Source organism: Mauremys mutica, chromosome 1 (genome assembly GCF_020497125.1).
Source record: "Mauremys mutica isolate MM-2020 ecotype Southern chromosome 1, ASM2049712v1, whole genome shotgun sequence".
NCBI lineage: Eukaryota > Metazoa > Chordata > Testudines > Geoemydidae > Mauremys > Mauremys mutica.
The window spans coordinates 253,269,550-253,293,520 of NC_059072.1; the positions used below are offsets into that span (position 1 = coordinate 253,269,550).

Below are 23,971 nucleotides of genomic sequence, written 5' to 3' on the forward strand. Positions count from 1 at the left end.
TATTATACTTATTGAAGCTGATGTTTAGAATCATATAAGTAGTGTAATATTTACACAACACTCCCAAGAAAAAACTGATTCAGTAGTACTCAAGAAATATGCAGTGAATACAGTGCATGTAAAAATCCATAGAATTTGTTGGAAACCACCCTTCTTAAATAACACTTATGGAACAATATAGTATTGGTCAGATTTTACACGTTCCATGTTATCCTGCAAGCCTGTAATGAGAACAGTCTGGTCCAAGACTAAATGAAGGAGGTTGAGTAATAAAGGAAAAGGAGCATGGAGAGGATATAAAGAAGTGGGGATCTATACCTTTTGTACTGTTGCATTTGAGCTGTTCTTAATTTACCATCCAGAAAACCTTCCCAAATTCCCTAGTTGTTTGCTGTATTCTTTTTTCAAATATTGTTAGAGCATTGTCATGTACTACAGTAATATGTAAATATAAACATTTTAATTTGGCTTCTGTTGTACCCATATTTTATCGGTATATTCTGTCCATCTTAAGTTCTTAGATTTGATTTCATCCTCTGGAAGGAGAGATCACAAGAGTATAGAGCAACCCATACTGCTTAAAGAAGGGTAAGAATGAGTTCATAGTAGAATTTCTTGTATCTCTGTGTATTTTAATACCATTGTAAGGCAGCTGTTCTTCCTCCCCACTACATTCATATGTTACGAGGGAAAATATAAATGTAGAAAATGTTGCATTGCTGTCTTTATCCACTGTGGCTGCTAGCTTATTTTAACATCCTTTCATTTGATTTAAACATTTTAATTTCACATGTGTTCTAGAATTTTTGTTAAAAAAAAAAAGCTTATAGAACTTAATTACCACAATTAGTGCAGAGTTAAGTTAAATTGCCCCTTTGTTAAAAGAAGGTTAAGATTGTGACTCAAACTTACAACAGCTGCAAAATTCCGTTCCGTAGACAGACACTCAATACTTTAATCATGACATTGTGGAGTGGGCAAAGCCTTCTGATGGATTTTGCCATTCCTGTTGTGCTATAAAATCTTAACTAATTTTTGCAGAAAATTTTTTAATATGCATGTGCAGTGGAACAACTTCAAAACTCAGTATCTCTGCTTCTTAAGACGCTTTCCATACACTAATTGTCATATGGACTAATTGGCATTTTTCACTTTAAAAATGAATCTGTAAAAGCACTTAAGTACAGTGTATAGGCAGCTAGATTGTTTCTTCTGAAAATAAAACCTTTTTGAAAATTTGTCCTGAGCTTAGTAAGCTAAGTTGCAACCTAGAGTAAATTTTCACAACAGATTTTATAAATCACTAAATAATAACATTAGGTTTGCATTGAAAATGCTGACAACTTTTAACTGTGAACATCCCCTTTATTTAGCCTGTAGAGTTCGCGTCACTTCTGTGTTAGAGTCCCCAGAAGTTGGCATGTCTGTTTTAATTCTGTGCATTATCATTCTTTTGCTTTTTGAAAATAAATGTGTAATTTGTAACTTCCTCTCTGACTCTTAAACATGACTTTTCTGCCTCTGTCTTTCTTTTGCTCTTGTCTGATTTTTTTCTGTCTTTTCTTGCTCGGCCTGCTGGCTGCTGTTATAAGGACTCTTAAACTAACAGTAAAGAAAGTTGATGGTAATAGTTCATGCAGGTAAGATGGTAGGGACAGCTGGTGCTTTGCCATAGCTACCTGCTGGCAGTGTGTCCTTCCTTCATAGCAAGACACATCTGACTTAAATTTGGGAAGGATGTTTTCTCTGTTTAATAACGCTGAAATGCCAATGTAAAAACCAACAGAGATAATTTGTGACATACATCTCAACAGTGCCTAATTTTTTTAAAAAGATGCTGAAAATGGTAAAGTACTTTTTATTTGTAGGCAGAGGCTTCAAGCCTGCTGGAGTTTATTTAATGTTTAGTATACAAATTCCTAAAACCTCATTGTAAGTGATTAAGATGTCAGCATACATCTTCTAGGCACTGTTTCAGCAACATACAAATAAATTGTTTTCAAGGTTAAAGAGTGGTCTGCAGATGGCTAGTTCCCCCGCATTATCTCATAATTGTCATGCCTTATCATTAAAAAAGGCAAGTTATCTCACAACCATCTATTCAATTATTTTTCCAGAGGAAATGCCTGGCTGCTGAGTGGGTTTTCTACCTGCCTTTGCTCTGCTTTTTTAATGTAATTTAATTTTAATCTTTTTTCTTTCTATATAAAGAGCATCTGTAACTCACCCTGCAGAGTGTGCACTTTTGATTGACCATCTAGTTCCCGAGATGAGTGGGTTAGCCGTTGGCTTGTGCTTTGCTGGCACCGAGCATGCCATCACTGCTCAACAAATAGCTGTTGGCCTCTTTCCAAAAAGAAGAGATCTGAAAGTAATTTCTCCTTGCATACTCGTGCTCGAAGGGCATTCACACTGATGCGGCCAAGCAAAACTGAAATAGATCCTCATTTAAATCTATCACAAAGGGGAGGAATAAAAAGTCTCTTCAGCCAATTAATTCTGATAATGTTTTTCCTTCATGTGTCTTGAGCATTTGTTCAATCCAATTCCCCAAATGCTACATGAATTTTAGAAACAAGGAAATACTTTAAACTGGCCTTGAAATACTTTCTGCCTGCCTACCCAGGTAATGAAAGCATGACATTTTGTTTTAAATTATTGTAGGTAGCTTACAGGCTTTAAAGCTGCTCCTATTCGAATATCAAAGGCAGGATCTTCCATAAAAAGAGATAAAAACAGTGTCTGATTCAATGCGTAGTTTTGAAATAAAAGGAGGGAATGTAATTAGAAATGTGCTTTTAACTCTGGGGTACTGAGTGCACACATCTAAAAGGGAGTTTATTTTTAGAACACCATGTGTATGTGCAGGTCACCCTTAAGGATGTCTGCATGGCAAAAAGAACTTAATGAAGAGTTTATTCCTTAGACGGCCCAGCCCCATTTTCTTAGGCAGCCACTCTCGTTTTGAGATTTGCCTAACTTCAAACCCTGAAGGGATCCATCAACTTGGTTGACATTAGGAGGCCTCGACCCACTGTCAGACATACAGCTCCATTGTCTTTCTCAAATGATCCAGGAATAAAGACTGAGAAGCGACTGTTACTATCCAAACCTTCTGGGTATGGACGGACTTTAACTACCATAATGGTTATATTATTCTGTAAGTGCCTACAGTACAGTGAATGGGGCATGCTAAGCATAAAACAAGCCTCTGCCCAAAGAAGTTTACAGTCTAAATGCACTGCAGGGAACAATGCAGCACAATACTAAGCAGAGTGGCATGAGTGCATTCAGGTTGGAAGGCTTTGGAGAAGGAGGCTTTTATTAGGTTCCTGGTCTGCCTGACACATTCTAATTGTTTGGGACTAAGGATGTTCTATCAGAAACGGGAACTTAAAAAAAAAAATTGGAGATATACCAATCTCCTAGAACTGGAAGGGACCTTGAAAGGTCATTGAGTCCAGCCCCCTGCCTTCACTAGCAGGACCAAGTACTGATTTTTTTGCCCCAGATCCCTAGGTGACCCTCTGGGTTTAGCAGGCCAATGCTCAAACCACTGAGCTATCCCTCCCCAAACTATGGTGTGTGTTATTCAAAGTGTTCTGGCTCCCCTGCTGGTGAAAACACATATAGTGAAATCCTCCCTTGCATTAAGCTACTCCCTATTACTGCTCTGTATTGTGTGTGTTCATCGTGCTGTGTACTACCTTTGTGTCTGATAAATATAGCTTTGATAGCAAGTAATTTTTAATGGTTCTGTTATATTATCTTATCCAGTACAGTATATTGTACATATGAATCCACTTGTACATTGTGTAAAATACCTTTCCATCTCTGGCACGCGTGTTCTCTGTGTGTGTGTGTGTGTGTGTGTGTGTGTGTGTGTGTGTGTGTGTGTGTATATATATATATATATATATATATATATATATATATATATATATAAAATCTTCATTAAAGGTTGTACAGAGCATAATGAAATCAGTATCTTATTTTCCTACGTTACCTTGAAATTGTGGGTTAATTTAGTGCTTAAACATATAGTAGATATAATATATTTCTTAGTAAGTTGATTGCTACCTGAGAATACAAACCACAAATCAATAAATGAAAAACTCAGAATTACTAGTGGCAGTGACTTTTAACAGGCTAGTTTATGTTGGGATAAAAATCTGTATTTTCTAACTGCAGCATCACTTTGTTAGTTGAAAATGGAGTTCCAGAACATTCAACATTTTATATTATTTATACAGTATGAGTGATTAACTCACATAAGACAGTTCTTGTACTGACGAGGTTTTGTACATCTCTTTTAGGTGTTGAAAATCATCTAAGCCTCTTAGAATCTGTCATGACTGGGAAAAGTGGTAGAGTTAGGTTAAGCGTAGCAAATGCATGCTAGCTAAGTTCCTCTCTTTTCCTAGTATAGATGCAGGGTAACACCTCTCGCTAGACTTTCAGCTGGTCAAGTTGTAGCCTAGGCAGGAACCTAGTATTAGAAAGTATTCAGTGTGTTCTCTTGGAGTTTGACAACTTGCGATTGTAACTGAGTGCATTAAGGTAACAACGCTTTCCCGTTTACAATAGGTTTATGATCAAAAGAGCACAAGGAAGAAAACGATTTGGTATGAAAAACTTCAAGAAGAGATGGTTTCGCCTGACTAACCATGAATTTACCTATCAGAAAAGCAAAGGTAACAAAGGTTTGCCTTTCCGTTTTCTAACTTTTCACTAATAAAACAATGGATTAAGTATACAGAACTGTGTAAGAGAACAGAAGGAGCTCCTTGGTAACATACTTTACAATAAAAACCTAATTTCTGTAAATCTGTAACTTCAGAAAATACAATACATAGAAAAAGTATCTGAGAGGAGAGAGGGAAATTTTTTAAAAGCACATGGATTTTTTTTCTTTTTCTTTCTGTGTATTCTTCTTACTAATCATTTCAGAGAGTTTGGATGGAATTTGAATGCTTTGATATGAATTAAACCATATGCTTATCGGAATGTGTTTATGGACTAAATCTCTACAGTACCCTATCAGTAATTAACATACACTGTGTGTGCATTCACACTTGTTTATCATACGGGCTGAGAAGGCAGAACATAGCTGTAATAACCTTAAGCTGGGATTTGGGTTTGCATGGGACAATGCCAAATCCCACAAATTGATATCCTAGCGTTAATTTATTGTTAAGGTTTGGAATGCTGTATTAAGCACTCAAAAGTGAGGCAGTTCTAGGGAGCTGAGGTTGTAACTGCACATTTTATGGTACACACTAACAACAATAAATAACACATTGGCGCCCACATTTCAAATGAAAAACAGAGAAAACACTACATGTGGGCATTGTGCCGAGTTAGTCTTGTGGAGGAAATCCATCTGCAACTTCTGGAATTGCCTCACTTTTCAGTGCTTGATATTTCACTGTGTGGTTAGATCAGGTGGGTAAAATAAACTGTTTTAATGTAATTAATATCAAAATTACCACTTACATGAAACTGCTGAAGTACTGCCGATTTTTATTAATTGTTTCATTATTCTCAGGCACGTACATGCCCATCTTTTATTGAATTAATTAATTTTCTTATTCTTGCATTCATTATCACTTATCAATTGGATTCCAGAAATGGACTCTCTCTTTAGTGGTTTTCGTTAATTTTGTAGCATTTGCACTATTAACAGAAGCACACTGGGGTTTGAGTACATGCTTTGAACTTTCAAACATTTGTTCATAAGTAAAATCCTTAATATTAGATTAAGATTATAAAGATTATTTCAGGAGTTTCCAACTAGATTTTTTTTTATTCAATAGAGAGTAACAACTACTCCTCCTATTGTGTGCGTTTGCTGAGGGAGTGCTTGCAGATTCCATTAACTATTAGATCACTTAACTCTCTCAACCATGGCATCATGCTCACCATCCTTAATCACCTGCACGGACAAGAGGGATTCCCTTTTTTTGCTGCCTCTTGAGGGAAAATGTTCTGTCTGCAACTTCCCCACTCACTGCCTGAATAGGTGATTTTTTGAAGCGGTTTGGTGGTGGCACATTTTGCAGCTAAAAACAGAAATGAAATTAAGGTAATATTGAGACTTTGACAGCATGTCAGTAAAACAAGCTTTCCTGCAGTCACACTGAACTCTTCTTTCACAGAAATCAAAGTAGGGCTTTTAATAAGAGCAGAGGGCAAAGTGACACTTGAACAGTTATGCAGCTTTAGCTTGCAATTGTTTATTGCAGGTGATCACCCACTGTGTAGCATTCCGATAGAAAACATTCTGGCAGTGGAGAAATTGGAGGAGGAGTCCTTTAAAATGAAAAATGTAAGTAGGTCATTTTCAACTGTTAGTTGGATTTGTCTTGGTCCCCCACCCCCACCAAATCTCCTCTTTCCTTTTTGTAACTCGTGTTGGATTTCCAGTGGAAGACGTACAGCCACAGCTGCTTGTTCTGTATCTAGTGGCATGGGTGTCCAAAAGTGAAGTCCATTGAGATTTTTAATGTGGCCCTGTCAGCGGTATCCGGATTTAGTTATCTGCAGCACACACTTAGTACTGCCCACTCACTGCTGACCAGCTGTCTGGGCTCTAGATAGTTGGACACAGGTAAGGCAACTGAGTCTCTGCCCTTCCCGTCAGCTCTAGGTCTGATCCTTGGGAATGAATTAACTCCTTACATTTACAATGGAGCACATTATCTTGCAATACTCTATCCGCTAGCATATCCTCATAGAATAATGACATCGCATGTATGTATCTGGTATAGAATATATGGGAATGAGAGGTGTGGTCCCAGACACTTGCCAATATAACCTTTACACCATCTGAGCTTGATAGTGTGGTATAGTGAGCTTGATAGTTTTGTTGGCATGTGTGCAGGATGGCTGCATTTCTTAAGAGTGGCGTACCAGAGCATGCTTTTATGTATTTGATGTATACCATCTATTATACAGAAACTGTTTTTAGAAATATATATGAATTTAAGTGATGTCACAATCCTTTTTCATACTCCTTTGCCTCTTTAAGTCAGCTACCATAGGTATCATGATTCCAACTATACAGATCTGAGAGGTCTTATAAAATTAATTATATGTTTTTATCTGTCTCTAAACATTATCTAAAATAGGTATTTATTCATAAATTGTTATGACTTCCAGCTTCTGTGTCAATTGATCTTCCACTTCCTAAATTACACGGGCTCTGAGGACCAGGGTGGGTAATATTCAGGCTTAGACCAGATACCAGACCTGTGATAGTATTTTTACTGATTGGCTGAGCAAAGTGAGACCCTACGCTCAACTCAATGGCATTTCTCTGTTTGTCTGTAATGTGATAACAGTGGCACTGCTCTGTTTGTCTGTAACAAGATGCAGTAGGCTGTAGCTCACTGTTTCTTAGGGTACCTCCTCACTGCATAGTTAACTTAAGTAGTTGTTGAATAAAAACCAAAAGATACAACATTTACGTAGTTTTCAGAATAGAACCGTGCTTTGAGGTCAAGCATTCCTTTTTGCATGGGAAATGTAGATCTTTGAACATATTTCAAGATAAAATTCCCCCAAGTCTCTCCTGGAAATGGTAGAATATGCTATTGCCCACCTCCCCAGCCAATGAGGCTTTCTGCTGGATTATTTTCAATATCAGAGAATTTCTGTTTCTCTTAGAATGTAGAAATAGAATACAATGATATGGGCAGAATTCTAAAACCCTGCTGCCGATGCAGCTGATGTGAATTCTCCATACTGGATGCAAAGTATGTTTAAAGATCCACATCTACTATAAATATTTTCTTGGCATCCGTGTTCATCATCTTGTTCCAAATCATTTTCATCATTCCTAATAAGTTTCATAACGTGTGGTAGATGCCAGCACCACGTAAGGGCACAGTACGTCCAGCCAGTCTGTCTCTCTTCTTTCAAGAAGTCCTCAGGATCCTTGAGCAGAGAGTTGTTTTACAAGTAACTTTCTGGTCTTTTGAAGAATATTGCTTTAAGAACAAGTGCTGTGTCTGGTGCTTTTTGAGCCGGAAAAGGTCTTGCAACTACTTGAAATTCTTGGCTTAACTGTTGGCTTCTCAGTAACAGTTTCTATACATTAGGTCATTTATAATGGTATCCCATTACACAACCACATATCCCTTATAAATTTGTTCCTTTATTGTAACATACAGAGCTCCGCTACACTAAGCAGTGTGTTAAAATTCACTTTCCTACAGCTCTGTGTTAAACAGGGGCTGAGCTGTATGCCCGAGACTTGCAATTCCCGTCTCACCTCAAATTAGCACTTTTTCTCCTGGCAAGTTTTTAAAAGGGATACTGCATTTTGTCCACACTTTGCTCATGCCTAGCTGATCACACTAATAATTGCTATAGCAGTATTGTGGTGAAGTGCCCACCTTTTCATTTGGTGTCTGGTATCAGTAAAAAAAAAAAAAAATACTGAACACAGGAAAAAATGCCAACTGAAGCCTTCCTTTCCCTTTGTCTTTCGGTGAAAATTCCATTTAAATCAAGAAGTTCACTTGTGAAATAGAGGGGGTATTCCTAGTTTCAAAGTATAGAAACCTTAAAGTGTAATAAAGGGAGCAGAGACTGAACTGATACCATGTATTCAGGTGAGCTTCCTTTAAAATACTATCCCTTATCCTGTCAGTGTACAATCTGGGACAATGATCTCTGTGTTTGTAATTCAGAAAGGTTTATACAAAAAAAATTGATAACCCTGAGGACACAGTCGTATGAGAAATAATACTTAGCCATATACAAACAGTAATGTGCAGATTTTAATTTTAGGGGGGACTTAATTAAACATGAAAGGGGAAAGAAAACCAGTGAATGCTAAATATTTAGAAAAGTTATATGAACTTCAAGTTCTTGATTTTGCTTTTCCAGTATTTGCTGTTATCTCATTAACTTTAACCTCAGTAGTCCCCAACAGATTTTCAGCTATCAGTTTATCTGGCAAAGGAATTATGTTTGAAATGTTACCTTTGCAAGAGGAAGGAAGAGCATGGAAAAGGATTGATAGTGGTTGTGATTTCTTTGATTGCAAGCTGTTTGGGGTCGGGACTGTGTCTTCCTGAATGTTCATACAGCATCTACAAAATGGAATCCTAGTTGTGATTTGGAGTGCCTAAGCATTAACATGACATAAACATTTTAATAATTTGAGCCACTAACACACCCCGGAAAATTCACAAGGAAGCTTTATTCATTTACTGTTACTTTATTAGTGGTTATATTTATTGTGTGCAGGTGATTATAAAAGGGAAAGAACATCAAAATAAGTGCTAAGAGGTTCATTTTGTGTCAGTTAAAGCAAAATAGGCCTGGCGGCTGATTGCAAACTCGATTCTTCCCCCTCCCACTACAGAGAGCGTTTCCTTTCAGCCCAGCATTTGCTTTCTCTGTCAGCCTTCCAAAACTCGAAGCTGCAACATTACTAAAATTGTATCTCTGACTCTCACTGATCACTCTAAGGGTGTGTTCCTCAGCAAGCAAATTCATCTCAGTTGTTTATAAATTGTCTCCTGTAGGAGCAGGATTAACATGTTGCACAAAGAGAGAGGTTTTATTTTTAAAGAAATAATTAATCTTTCAGTTTTCAGATCCATTTGTGTTTAATAGGATTTCTTGCTGCTTCTAGATGCATCTTTTGGTCTAAAACCTTTTCCTGTTTCCTTTAATAATCCACTGATCAGACTGTACCTTCTAATATAGAGGTTTATGCTGTTAAGACTTCCTCCTTTACTTTGTATTCTTTTAAATTGACTCTAGTGTTAATTAAATTGGTGGTTCAGTCTGTGGCTTATTTCCTTGTTTTCAGATGTTCCAAGTGATTCAGCCTGAGAGAGTCCTGTACATCCAGGCAAATAACTGTGTCGAGGCCAAGGACTGGATTGACATACTTACTAAAGTTAGCCAGTGCAACAAGAAACGCCTCACAGTCTACCACCCTTCCGCATACCTTAATGGACACTGGCTGTGCTGTAAGGCCACTGCAGATAATACTCCCGGCTGTACACCCTGCACTGGGTAAGGACACTGCTTGTTTTAAATTCTGCCAGGGACATGTTAAGTGTGTGCAATGTGGCCTCCCAGTAGGTAATATTTGTGAAGAAGTGCAAGCTGCCTGGGCATCTCTGGGTTCTAGATAACAAACTGTTGTCCTAGATCAGTTGTGTTGTCATCCCAATCTTCTTCTCATACCTAGTGCAACTGGCATCTTCGGACCCTGGTTAAATTGCTCTATCTTCTTAGTACATGAGACATTAGTATGTCTAGTACAGGATAAAATTCAAAACCATAGTATGTGAGAGCAAAATCTTAAGCTCCTAAAACAGCCTACAGCTCAGAAGGAGCGGCTTTCCATTCCTTGCTCGTATGTTAAACTGAAGACAACATCTAGACTAACAAAAACCAGTGCTGCTATTATTTGTAGGGTCTCCAGCACCCTGTGTGAAATGAGTTGGTGGTTTCACTCCCGTCCCTAGAGAACAGCTGTTGTCCTCACAAAAACTAATAGCCTGGTTGTTGGTAACCTGTATTGTAAACCTGCATTGTACTCTGCATTGTAAATCCAGATCTGTGGGACCTGGGCCTGGGGACTCAGGATTTTGAAGCCCCTGCTTGAGTGTCCAAACTGCATTGTAAACCTGGGCTTATAACTGCTGGACCCGGGGATCTCAATCATGCTATTTGTGTCCATGCTGCATTACGCAGAGCTTCTGACTCGGGTCCGTGGCTTGAGCTGTCTCCACACAGCAAAATGACAGGGCTTGAACGCTAGGGCCGGGTCCTGAGTGCTTGCTGACCTGACTCAGACTGTTTCTGTGGGTACATCTACACTCCAATAAAAGCCATCAGCACCAAGTCTCGAAGCCTTGGTCAATTGACTTTGGCTCGCATGGTTCAGGCTGCGGGGCTAAAAATTGCAGTATAAACGTTCGGACTCGGGCTGGAGCCTGGACTCTGAGACTCATCCCCCTCACAGCATTTCAGAGCCTGGGCTCCAGCTTGAACATCTAAAGTGCCATTTTTTAGTCCTGCAAGCCTGAATCAGCTGACCTGGGCCAGCCGTAGCCGTGCCACAGGTCTTTTGTTACAGTGTAGACGTACCCTGTGTGGACGGAATGGGGGCTTGGATTCAAATGTGAGCCAGAGCCTGAACTTAGTGTGCAGTGTAGACATACCTTCTGAGGCCAAGAATTGAATGGCCTGAGACTTAGCTATCTTCTCACTGTATCTGTCTGCCTAGCCACATTCATTAATCCCCAAAAGGTCTGAGTATTTGTATAAAAGAATCTTCTTTTCTGAGTTAAAGTGTAGACATGTTGGATAGTCAGTGTGTGGCGTAGTTTGAAATGTCATCACCCTGACCTGGTCTGTGAAAAAAGAGACAGCTTCAGGATCCAGGACACCGAGTCTAGCACCTTTTCTTGAATACTCACTTTTAAAGAAGAAAATGATACAAACTTCTGCACCTATTATGTTAGGTTTGTAGTTTTATTGTGTGGTATGCCACATATCTGCAGGATTAAGAAAAGCTTAGCAACACCTTGCTTTTAATGCCTGCATATAAAGATGAAAATGATTCACACTCCCATATTCATGATATTAGGTGTGTAGTGTTGCTCTCGTGCTCTAAAAGAGATTTTTTTAAACCCGTCTGACAGAGAATGGTACTATCACTGCTTCCCTTTTTTATGTTTTACAGAGGCCTCCCTGCAAATATACAACTAGACATAGATGGAGATAGAGAAACTGAACGCATCTACTCCCTTTTCAACTTATATATGCCTAAATTGGAGAAAATGCAAGGTGAGCATGAAGAAGTGTCCTTTCACTGCTTCTAGAAATAAGAAAATAACTTAATTTTATGCTTCCAATACCTCTGGACCAACTGTGCGGATACATATTTGCATAACAGTGTGATCATCATTTAACTTTTTACTGCTGCCATGGAAGGTTATGTGACTTATTTTTGGTACCCAGTGGAAGAGTCACATGCAAAGAATGTTTTGTGTAACAGTTGTTTGAAATATGGTCTTAACCCCAGAACCCTAATGTAGTTTAGGCATAGAGCATGGTTTGCATGCTCTGAATTGGCAGATTAGATTGTGCACTAACTAGAATTGTACTGATCTTGTAAGGAAGAAGCAGCCAAGTTGAGTTTTCAGTGGAACATAGTTTTATGTTACCAGAAGCCGTGTGCATATTTCTCTGACTCGATTCCCCGGCGCATGCTGAATCCAAACAGTTTCCCACACTGGCTGTTTTGGATATATCAATGGAATATGACTCCATGTATATATAAGAAATGAGTATTTTCCAGCCCAGTTTTGCTTTTCAAGTGTCTAGGAGGAGATATTCAGTGAGAGATAAAAGTAATGAAAGGAACAGCCTAAAAAGCTACCGCTGCTGGGCAAGCCAGAAAAATATTCTGCATTACAATATGCCAAACTTTAGATCCTAACTCAGTAGATGGAGTAGCAGAGAAGCCTTAAGTGCAATGCTCAACTTTAAATAGTACTTTATTTTATAACATGATATAAGCCAGAAGTGTCAGACATGCAGCTTGCAAAGTACTTTAATCCATTTCTGGCCACCATGCATTTACAAACTTAAGATTTCCTACCACTTCTGAGCTGCCGATCTCTGCCTATCTCCCCTCCATTTTTGAATCATCACTTCCAGAAGCAGCATCTTGTTTCAGCATTCAGAGAAGACCCTGCTTCTGGCCCAGGCAGCTCAGCAAGGAGAGGTAACTGGGAAACTGAGATGGAAACAGAAGAAAACCTAGAAAACCAGTGAAATACAGACACAGATTAAAATATTTCCTCTCCCCACTTCTAGTATGCCCCATTGTAACACAAAAGTAGAGCATGCTATGAGGTATTTGCAAGTGTCCTAGTCACTTGGCCAAAAAAACTACTTATAGCACAGAAAGTGTAGTGAGTGTTGTAACTTCTCACATTTCTAGAATGTTCTCATTTGGGGCAGATGTTATTGAGGCTCTGATTTACTTCAGCTTGTTCTATGATCCTTTTCGCAGCAGTTCTGTAGAATGTCATTCACGACTGTACGATTTGTAATTGTTATAGTTAAGCTTCTCTTGAAAATTCACACTTAGACTTCTAATGGCCTCTTGGGAACATAGATGAATGCATCTTGCTTCTTAATCAATAGTACTTAACTTCTAATGCAAGACCAACTTCAGTTTCTAATTACCAGCAAAGTGACACCGGTTGGCATATGTGACCCCAATTAAACTATTTTTTACAGTGTGCCTGTCCTACCTTTTTTTTTTATTTGTTTTCATAGAGGCCTGTGGGAGCAAATCTGTATATGATGGGCCAGAACAAGAAGAGTATTCAACATTTATCATTGATGACCCGAAGGAGACCTATAAAACACTAAAGCAGATCATAGACAGTGTTGGAACTTTGGAACAGGAACATGCTCAGTACAAGAGGGATAAATTCAAGAAGACAAAATATGGAAGCCAGTAAGTATAGTTTGTTCAGTAGCTCTGTAAAACAGAATGTGATTTGGTTACATTCTGGTATTCAAAACAATAGAGTAGGAAAAATCTGACAGCTGCAGCTGGTACAAGATGTTAACGTAGGCTTAGTCTGATTGTACTTTGAACGGTTTATAAATAATTTGTAAAATGCTTTCTTTTGACTAGATAGAGACAGTGGTAAAAAGTATTTGAAGACAAAAATGTATGAAACGCGAAAACTCTGTAGCAAGATTATTAGGGAAAAAAAAGAATATATGCCCATAAAATGTCAGCTAAATATCAGAAGATGCCTCTGTTTAGCCCTGAATATTGTACAGAGCTAGTTGAAAATATTAGTTCAGTCAGCTACATCCATTTATTTAGATTTATACTGAGTATCAAAAAAAATGCCCATTCAAAGCTCTGGGTATACTTGACATTAAAAAACAAACACTGAAACAGACCCAGGAATTCCCCCAGTTCAACTCAAATACACAGCTACAACATGAATATAACTGAAATTAACTGACCTCACTTCTAATAAATATTTGCTTTTATGGTTTTCTGTTACAGTATAACTATTGTAAGAAGATTATATTCCAACAAGCAATACAATATAAATATAACAGTTCCTCCAACTTTTTTCCCCCTTTTTTAGGGAACATCCTATTGGGGACAAGAGTTTCCAGAGTTACATCAGGCAGCAATCTGAAATCTCAGCACATTCCATTTAAAGTGTGAAGGAGATCACAGGATGGTGCTGAAGGGTCAAATCAATGAAGCAACAATCTTAAAAACTAAAATAAAAGGGAAGCCACATGTAGCAAAATGTAGATAAGTGTCAAGCTTACAAACTTTGGGACTTGCTAAGTGTGTTGTTCTCTCTCCAAGAACTGTTACGATAGTTGCTATGCACTTTATTCATCTGATTATCAACAGATGACTGAACTCTGCCTTCTAGGCAGCTGCTGTTGTGTGTGTGCGTGAGAGAGAGAGAGAGAGTGTGTGTGTGTGTGTGTATGTTTTTATATTTGCTTTGGTTTCTTGGAATCTAGTGATCAGTTCAATGATCAAGGTGTGTGGACTTCATCTTGACACTCTGGCAATTTCTTACATTGCTGAAACCAAGCAAGCTGTTGAAAGGCAGCATTTTCTAGAATTGTTTGTTACTGTTTTTTTTGGGGAGAGGGGGGTTGCTCCTGGTTATTGTATGTTATGTCACACATCTGCATGCTATATTAGGAAAAGCTTAGCAACACTGCTTTTAATGCCTGCATTAAAAAAGGAAGTGGTAAAAAAGCCCTTCTTTTTTTAGGTTTCAGAGTAGCAGCCGTGTTAGTCTGTATCCGCAAAAAGAACAGGAGTACTTGTGGCACCTTAGAGACTAACACATTTATTTGAGCATAAGCTTTCGTGGGCTACAGCCCACTTCTTCGGATGCATAGTGTCGTCTCCCACATTGTAGCTTGTATTATTGAGAGCTGGTCGAGGAGCAGGCCTTTTGTTTTTACGGTAGCATAATTTCTGTTAAAGATGCACAGTTTTTAATTGAAATCCTGATCTGAATGGTACTCTTGATATTTTTGAGATACAAAGTTGTTTCTACAAACCCTTCAGTGGACTTTTGTTTTCAATATGAAATCTTGGTTCTCTAATGAAATTAACTAAAATGAATTAGAGTAGGTAAAAGAAAATGTCTAGGATTGACATTAGTTTGCTATACAGTCTAGTCACAGTAAGATTTGAATGGCTATTTTGGAAGTGCCATTTTAAGGAGATTAGATAGACAAGGTGAGGACAGTGATATATTTTATTGGACCAAATTCTGTTGGTGAGAGAGACAAGCTTTTCAAGCTTACATTCCCCACACCTGAAGAAGCGCTCTGTGTAAGCTCTGCTCTCTCACCAACAGAAGTTGGTCCAATAAACGATATTACCTCCCCCACCTTGTCTCGCTAATATTCTGGGACCAACATGGCTACAACAACAATTGATATTTTAAGGAGAGGCTAAACAATTTGTTCTGATTTTGAAAACTGTCACTGCTTTCCACTGCAGCAGGGAGAGTGCTTAGAGCCCTGTGCCTGACAGCTGAAATACACCAAGTCCCCAAGCATAAGTCTTCGGAGATGGTTTGCTACTGAATAATGCTTAAAAATTGAGATCCATGCTATCTTGGCATCACTTGTTTTTTTGGAATATAGATTTATACTTTTCCAGGAAAGTTTTTTAAATCTTTTAAAAAATATGTAAATAAAAGTTTGCTAAAAGTAATTTAAGCTTTAGTACATTAGTTTGTGTATTAATGCGTTCTGAATGTAGAGGAAGTGGAGTGAACTATGTATCTCAGTAATATCAACAAACGTTGAGGAGGGGAATTAAAAAATATATATGTACGTGTGCTGGTTAGTTGTATGCCATAACTCTCCTCTGTAAGGGTCTGATTCAATAAGCATCTAGCTGAGATTGCACCGAAGCCCATGCGATGTCCTGGAAGTTATGGGTCGTAAGCTTCTGTGCAGCAGAACTGGGTATTGTTTTTCAGTTGAATTGGATCAGAAAATATTAAACTTTCAGCTTTTTAATGTGAAGATATTCGTATCTTTTCCTAAAGTGTTATCAAATAAACCTTCAACAGTGTCCTCATTGCATTTGGAGCATACAAGACGCTGTAGAGCAGAATCCCAATAGATGATCATCATGTATACATTGTCCCAGGAAGAGTGGGGGATGGGAAATAGAAAAGTGTTGCAGAACATGAATTTTGGACTCCAAGCTGTTAGCTGCCATTTAATTGCAATTTTAACCTGTATTTGTAACTTAATATTCTGTTTATAAAATACTAATAATCTGTAATGTGTGTTCTACTTGCCAATTAAAAGAAGTGTTTTATTTCTGAAAAGTGTGTCCTTCTAATCTAAGTTTAGTTCAAATTTAATGAAAAGACTAGATAACAGTTGTAACCTATCACGTCAGCTAGTATAGCATGTGAGTAAAGGGCTGAGCAGCGCATTTATGAATAATGCATATTCTGTGCCAATTACTGTGTGAATGTTAAAAAAATGTAACAACTCAGTCTGTTAAGTAATTGTTTTTTTGAATGTTCAATTTCTCCAAGTGGCAGTTAGTTCACCCGCTCCAGGGCTTCTATGAATTAAGCATAAACTGCAAGATTTTCTGTGCTGAGCTGCATTCACCACAGTTCTACTGGTGGGTCTTTGTAGGAACATTAGGAGATGGTAAATATCACTTTTGTAGAAGATAATCTTCCACAATGCTTGGAAGTCCAGCTAATGATTAAGAAACCACTCCTCACTGCAACGGATCTGAGTGGCTGTCATGGGGATACAACCCCTGTTTCTGGCAGAAGAGCAATTTTAAACAACCGCTCCCTAACTGAGTGGTGGAGTTGTGGTTTAACAGGTACACCGCAATCTGTGTTGCTGAAGCAGGAAAGAGGATCATTGTGGTGGAGCGAGAAGTTGGCTAGCGATTTTTACCACAATAACCAAAGCTGATTTCAGTGTGGAATTGCTATAGCTTCAGAGATCCTCTTTAATTAACAAACCAAACATTTACAGCAAGAATGCAGAACGCTAACCCGGAACTATAACCCTTAGAATTCTAACAAGCACAGTCTTTATGGTTGTACACTGAGGAACAAGTGCAGAGTTAACTCCCAGCTCAGTCTGCCTTCCTTCTACTCAAACCCCCTCTCTGGACACTGGTAGCCCTTGATGCTGTTCTGAGAGGCCTTCCCGCCCCCAATAGTTTCCTGTTCTCTGTTGGCTTTCCTGGCCTGCTGCGGTTGCTTTATTCCATGCCAGGATGCCTACACCTCGCTGTCCCTGCCACTGTGTGCTCCCTGCACTGCCTCTGGCCCAGCCTGACACTGCTAGTACAAAGATGCAGAGTAGAAGGGTTGGTCAGGGAGCAGAAGGGCAGGATGCAACTCATTCTGCCTGCATAAGCTAACCCAAACCTTCCTCTGAGTCCTTCTCTTTCCCTCCAGCAGGCCCTCATGTTCCAGGGAAATGGCCAGTCCTGAAACATTAAAACCATCAAGGGCTGCCAGTGTCCTGAGAGCCAGTAGCTATAAAACTGTTGGAAATAAGATTGAAGAGTTGCTGATACAGCCCCATATTTAAGGGATTCTAAAATCTCCTTACCTCGAAAGACACCAGGTTTTGTACAGGTAGAACGTACTCTCCAGGAGACCTTTATCCTGACCCACAGAAATCCAGCTCTAATCTACATTTTAGTTAAGGATCAGCTCTTGCTTTCCTAGAGCTAACTTAGAATACAATTTAAACCTTTGTTCCAGTTCCCAAGTTTGAATTTTCTTACATCCCTTTCCAACTCTCAAATTCTTAGACTGGACAGTGTCTAGAGTCCTTGAATTCTAGAACACTCTGTTAGGCCAAACAATGGATGCGTTCTAACCAAATGCAAATGAGACAATGTCAGCCAGTGATTTTGATGCTGGTTCTTTCTAGTCCTTGAAATGCATTTCTCCTGTGGTCCTCCGCCTCAAATAATGCTCTCCATATTTCACTGTATACTTGTTCGACACACCTGGAAACAAAACTCAAGTTATTTTAGATTCTTACTACCACGTAAGTGTTGAACTAATATTAACCTTCAAAGCTGCACTTTGCCTGCAAAACAACTATGCAAGAGCACCGGTTATGAAATTCTGTGACACTAGCAACTAGCTTTTGGCTACTCCTTGTAGTGAGTTTAGTATAGGCCCCAAATACTCACTTGACTAACCTGATTGTCAGACAGAAAAGCACCATGAATGGGAAAAGTCTGTGGGTACCTTTCATTCTTAATTGCCCGGGATTAAAAATAAACTCTAGAACAGTCTGTGGATGTGGTGATCTTGTCATCTTTCCTCTCCCGGGTCCAATATTCCTGCTCAAAGATGCAAATAATTTTAAGTAGAAAACAAAGTAATAATATTCACAATCCAGGCTATTAACTCTTTGGATTATTGGAGTCAAGAACATTGCAACCCATTTCTAGGGGCAATGTTCAGTGCACTAGAAAAATCTGTTTTCATAAAGGAATTTAAAAGGCCCCCTACTGGATCCCTTCCAGGCCAAACAGGCAGGCAGGAACACATTGCTTCACATTCCAAAAAGGAAAGTTTGAAATGGATTTATCTGGAACATTTGTCTGTAAAACTTCACACTAGAGTAACAGGACTTCTTAAGGGACTTTCCAGGTTTGCGAACAGGGTTTTAGCTGATGTTTAAAATCCTGGCACTTCTTTTGAAAATGTGTACACTGAATTTGTGGAGTATGTCTGGAGCGCAGCTGCTTCAGTGATTAAATAAACTCTGTCGGGGTCTTTAAATGTCACTGCTATGATGTTCTGATGGTGCTTATGATGTCACAAAGATCTCTAACATCAGGAGTACTAAATGCCACACACACACCAAGTAAGTACATCAAGTGAGAATCTTGCAAGCTAGCTCTTGCCTGGTAATTTTTAAGGTCTTGTGACTTCTCCTCCCCATAAAATCCTACCATGGAAAAGGATGTCAGCTCATCACACAAGAGATACATGAAGGGGGTCCAGCTATCAAAAATAGCACCTGGCGTCCAGAGAGTCCTCACAGAAACATCTGATCTTTACAGAAGTAAAAGTGTCAGTGGCTTCCCACTGAAGTCTGAGCTCACCAGCCTGATTGAGAAGACCCTGCAAGAAGTTGGTAAGAAATCGTGTCCATCTGAAAAACAGAGCTCTTTACTTGAGACTTATTTGGAGAAGGGAGGGCTGCTTGCAGGACATAGCTACCTGACGTCTACATTCCTTTGGTGTGATTACTTGCTCCCTACCCTTGTCTGCAGTATTCTCTTAATGTCTCTAGGAAGTTGTTTCAATTTGCTAACACAGCAGGTGCAGTTACGGAGGGATCCATCAGAAGCGTGTGACTATGTGAAGAATATAAAAACCTTGTCAGTCACCATAAGAAATGTGATGGAGTCAGGAAATAAATAAAATTGTAGGCTACAGCCTGTGCCTGCTTGCATCCATGGCTCCTAAAGTCTTGGGAGAATAGTAATGCTATGGGATGACTTTGGAACATTTAGAAGTGAATTCTCTACATGAGGCACCTTCTGACTTCATTACAGCTGAAGACAGACTGAAAGATTTTGGTTAACAAATATATTTCTTGTCCTGAGCTAGCAAGTAATTACATTGTATGTGAATTAAAATAATGTAAAATGGGCATTAAGATGAAGACTTACTTATGTTTGACTGGGGTATTCCCAAACTGCTCGATTCTGCAGTTGTGCCATGCAAACAGTGACTGGAAGAGACTAGTGGCTGAATGAATAATAATTGTACACTCTTATTGATGGCATAGATGCAGCATGGTCTAGTAGCATAATCACAGGACAGAAAGCCAAGCACTCGTATATTCTCTTCTCAGCTCTGACATACAGTTGATGTGTGTCTGGGCAAATTGCATAGTCTCCTTTCACACTGTTTTAGTGAGTTCATGCACTCACCAGTGTAAATCAGGAGCTACTCCTGATTTACACTGGTGAGTGCAAGAACTGAATTGTCAGCTTCTCTCTCTATTCATTAAATGAGGATAATACCCATCTTATACGATTTATCAAATATTTGTACAGCACTCTAAAGATTTGCAATGTTAAATATTATCATTATGTATTGATTATTATGCCCAAAGTTGTCTGCCCTTAACAGAATTACCAACAGAGTCAACATAAAATAGGTCAGTTAACCAAATAAATATGAGACAAAATTTAAAGATCCACCAACAACCTAGGCTAAATGTAATGAATCTATGAAGAAATAACCTCACAACAAATTCAAGCAGTTTTGAGTCTCATTTAGAAGGATGGGTACCACGCATACACATCTGGTGAATGTTATGGACAACGGCATTCCAGGGATGGAGGAGCAATTTGTATAGTGAGGGTGCTGGGAGCCATTGAACCAAACTGTAAACCGTGGCTATGAGGGAAGGCCCTTCAAGCCAGGGGATGCTGCTGCACCCCCAGGACCCCTAGTTCCAGCACCTATGCAGCATTCCAGAGATATGGACCCTGGATGGAGATAGTTTCAGTCGACCCAAACCTGCTTTTTTCAGCAAATAAACTATTTGAAAAATTTGACCCGGCTCTTCTCAGGAGAGTGTAAAACAGTGGCAATGGTGACTGAATTTTAAGACTATTTGTGAATTCAGTGAATACAAAAAAAAGTAAAAATATTTTGTTTTGCAAAAGAAAAAAGGGTGTAAATGGACAAAACCAAACCCCCTCACCTGAGAATTAAACAATTTAAAAAAATGGGGGGAGGGGCGGGGAAGACTTCATCAAACCCAAAATCAAATTTTATCAGTTTTTCATTTTGGCCACTGAAAGCTCAATCATTCACTCAGCTCTTCTCCTGACCTCAGGCAAATGATAGAAAATAGATTTTGCATTAATTTGCCTGCGGTTATGAGCATGCTTAAGTTTAAAAAAAACTATGATATGTGTGATGAAATATTTTTGGATTATTCCTGTGTTTAGCCAAAAGCTTTTTCGCAGCTCTAATTACCCAATTAGCAGTAAGCCTTTGGGAAACCCTGGTGACGTTGGCCTGGAAATTTGCATAGTTGGCCTCCATCTCTCATAATAAAAATGTAGCTCTTTGCACTGGTGGCACCAGAGTCTTAGATGCACAGTGTTACAAACAAGCATTAATTGATCTTAGGTATTTGAATTTCTGTTAACAAGGCAGTACTGGTGTAACTGTGTTGGTCCCAGGATACTGACCTGAAGAAAAGCTCTGTGTAGCATGAAAGCTTCTCTCTTTCCCCACCAGTAGCTGGTCCAATAGAAGATATTACCTCACCCACCTTGTCTCTCTCTTACTGGCACACTGATTTTGAAGTATATAGAGCATTCCTCTGCAGGTGGAAGGATTTCCACAATGCTAAAATTGTGATAATTTTATACCTGCAGAGAATTTTGCTGAAGAGAGTAAAGGAGGAAAAGAATTCTATGGATGATGTGTAAGGAAATGTAACTGACAGTTACATTGGTTTAAAAAAATGTGCACAAAAAAACCACAATGAAAGAATTTGTATCTCCTTTTAACAAGGTTTTCTGTGTTCTTATTCATCATCAACATCATCATCAAGGCAAATCCCCAAATGACAAAGCCTCCTTACAAATTGAAGGGATTGATTGTGTTTTGTTTTTTGTTGCAACCCAGTGACTATTCCTCCTTTCAATCCTGCCCAAAAGTCATATTCCTGTAGCCATGACATCAGGCTATTGTCATGGAAACGATGAGATTTCCCTGATTAGAAGAGAGAGGATATGAGAAACAAGCCTTTTAAACACAATGGACTGGAATCAATCGTCCATGCTACAAGGAAATGCAACTCCATGGACTTCAGCTGAGTTGTACCTTGCTTACAACAGGTCTGAATATGATTCATTTTGCCCTGACCAAGTACTGATATTCAATTGATGCCAGAAGCTTCTAACCTCATGCTAGTTACATGCTGCTAGTGTCAGCAGCTGCCCTGCTCAGGGCAAAGACCTCTTATACACACACTGCTCTGTAGGGTGACCTTATTGAAACCCATAATTCTAAAAATAAATTTCAACCTCTACAGCTACAGTATCCACTCATTATTTATCATCTATATCTAGCAATATAGTGATCACTTTGGCAGGGCGGGCTCTAGGCACCAGCAATCTAAGCACGTGCTTGGGGCGGCACATTTTCAGGGGCAGCATTCAGGCCACCTTTTTTTTTTTTTCTGGCGGCAAAAGTCTAGAGCTGGCCCTGGCAGCAGCAGCACATCGTGTGCGGGATGACGTGGGGCTGCTGCGGTTCGTGCCGCGGGGGAGCAGTGCCTGCACCTTGTGGCTGAGCCGGGCAGGCTCCAAGCGGGGGACATTTGGGCTAGGTCCATGGGGCACATGGAGCCACCTGCAGGTGCTGCAGGGCAGCCGCCCCCCCCCAGCGCCACAGCCGGGGCTGAGCGAAGCGGCCCGAGATGCCCAGGGACTGCGGCAGGGTGGCCAGAAGCAGCAGCGGAGCCATAGAGGGTGGGGCGCTGCTGTGCATGGCCCGCGTCCCGCTATCCAGGGCTCTGCTCCCTCTGGGGCTACCCTGCCCCGGCTCCTCAGCCCCCTGCCGGGGCAGTCCCCCGGCTCTGCCCTCCTAGGTCCCGGCCGGTCCTGGAGGCGGGAGCCCTGGCTGGAGGGACCCTGGGCTGAGGCATGGCCCGGGATCTTTGCAGCTTACCCCAACCCTGCCAGCGCCGGACCAGCTGGAGGTGAGCGGGGAGCCCAGGGCTGGGATGGCAGGGGGTGCAGGTGGAATGGGGTGGGGGGGAGAGCCCAGTATTGGGGCGGCAGGGGGGGGGCAAAAAACCTAGAGCCAGCCCTGACTTTGGTGGCCTCATCACTAGTTTCATCATACTTACCCGATTTCCATATACATTCAGCACAGCTCATCTAGCTGACAAAAAATCTGCAATTCTCCTGTCACGTGAAATCGCCCAAATTAAAGAGAAATTAGCCTCGAGATCTGGATGTTCTCACTAGCCAAGCACTAGAGAAATCAGGGATATTCCCAACGAAGCATAGCCTGCTCTTAATGAATAACCCAGTTTTTGTACCAGCCAGGCTTTCTAAAGTTGATATTTACTGGAAAATCTCTGTCTGTTCCTATCAAATATTGTACTTGCAAGGAGGCCTCTTGAGACAACCATGCCATGACGCCACTGGTGAGCAACTTCAGACGAACCTTAAATGGATGCATGTAAAGGTCTCAGAAGAGACCAGCCTCAATGACACTGTGTGCAATATTTTTGTCTGTTAGGGATCATGGCATTATTCAGGCAGCCTAGCTGCTGTATGGCCTCTCAGCCACTGTACTTCTCAGAGCGTTCTTACCTTTAAAACAAAATATAAGTAACTCCTGCAAATAGCTCCCTCAAAGCTCTTTGTCAGGGAGATGGAATATAGCAAAGTCCTACAACTTCCTAAGCCTGGCTCCTCACCTGGGGGCACAACTTGCCCTCAAAAACTTTGCAAGTGCCCTTCGGTGTCTGCAGTTATTTGCAAGAACACAAAATGTGTCCTTAAATAAGCAAGCAAACAATCAAGAAAGCAAGAAGAAACTACCACAAACCTGCAGGGACCGAGAGAAGCTGGGAGTGTGGCTTGCCCAGGGTACAGCCATTCTGGAATTCAATATCTGAGGAGCTTTGTTGTCTTTTTTTTTTTCGTATCAAGAGGCGTTCCTGACATTCATGCTTTTTGTCTTCTGCAAAAGTAATGAGAACTGCCTCCTGTTTAAATCTGTGCCCCCCAACACCCCCAGTTAACTGGTCCATTTGAACTGGATAACATCCAATGCAGTGTCAGAGGAGACACTGCTCTCTATTCTTCCCAGAAGAGCTATAATTGGCA

General features: G+C 40.0%; 1 protein-coding gene and 1 long non-coding RNA gene across 3 annotated transcripts in view; one reads left to right on the top strand and one right to left on the bottom strand.

Annotated features, from left to right (window-relative positions):
• RASA3 (RAS p21 protein activator 3) overlaps window positions 1-16,399 on the top strand; it is a 198,257-nt gene extending 181,858 nt beyond the window's left edge. Inside the window, exons 18-24 of the mRNA XM_045007204.1 lie at window positions 515-588; window positions 4,588-4,694; window positions 6,246-6,328; window positions 9,830-10,038; window positions 11,720-11,823; window positions 13,327-13,510; window positions 14,166-16,399. Coding sequence (XP_044863139.1) covers window positions 515-588; window positions 4,588-4,694; window positions 6,246-6,328; window positions 9,830-10,038; window positions 11,720-11,823; window positions 13,327-13,510; window positions 14,166-14,241 — 837 coding nt within the window. The 3' untranslated portion in view covers window positions 14,242-16,399. The remainder of the gene's footprint in view (window positions 1-514; window positions 589-4,587; window positions 4,695-6,245; window positions 6,329-9,829; window positions 10,039-11,719; window positions 11,824-13,326; window positions 13,511-14,165) is intronic.
• Window positions 2,244-18,064, bottom strand: LOC123364815. Of its 2 annotated transcripts, XR_006577291.1 has the most exons (5): window positions 17,677-18,064; window positions 12,641-12,801; window positions 8,992-9,101; window positions 5,936-6,062; window positions 2,244-2,454 (listed from the first exon to the last, which is right to left on the bottom strand). It is a non-coding gene; the product is annotated as an uncharacterized LOC123364815 (long non-coding RNA). The 2 variants fall into 2 exon arrangements; XR_006577290.1 differs by lacking the exon at window positions 2,244-2,454 and having other exon boundaries at window positions 5,849-6,062; window positions 17,677-18,046.
• Between the last annotated feature and the right edge of the window lie 5,907 nt (window positions 18,065-23,971).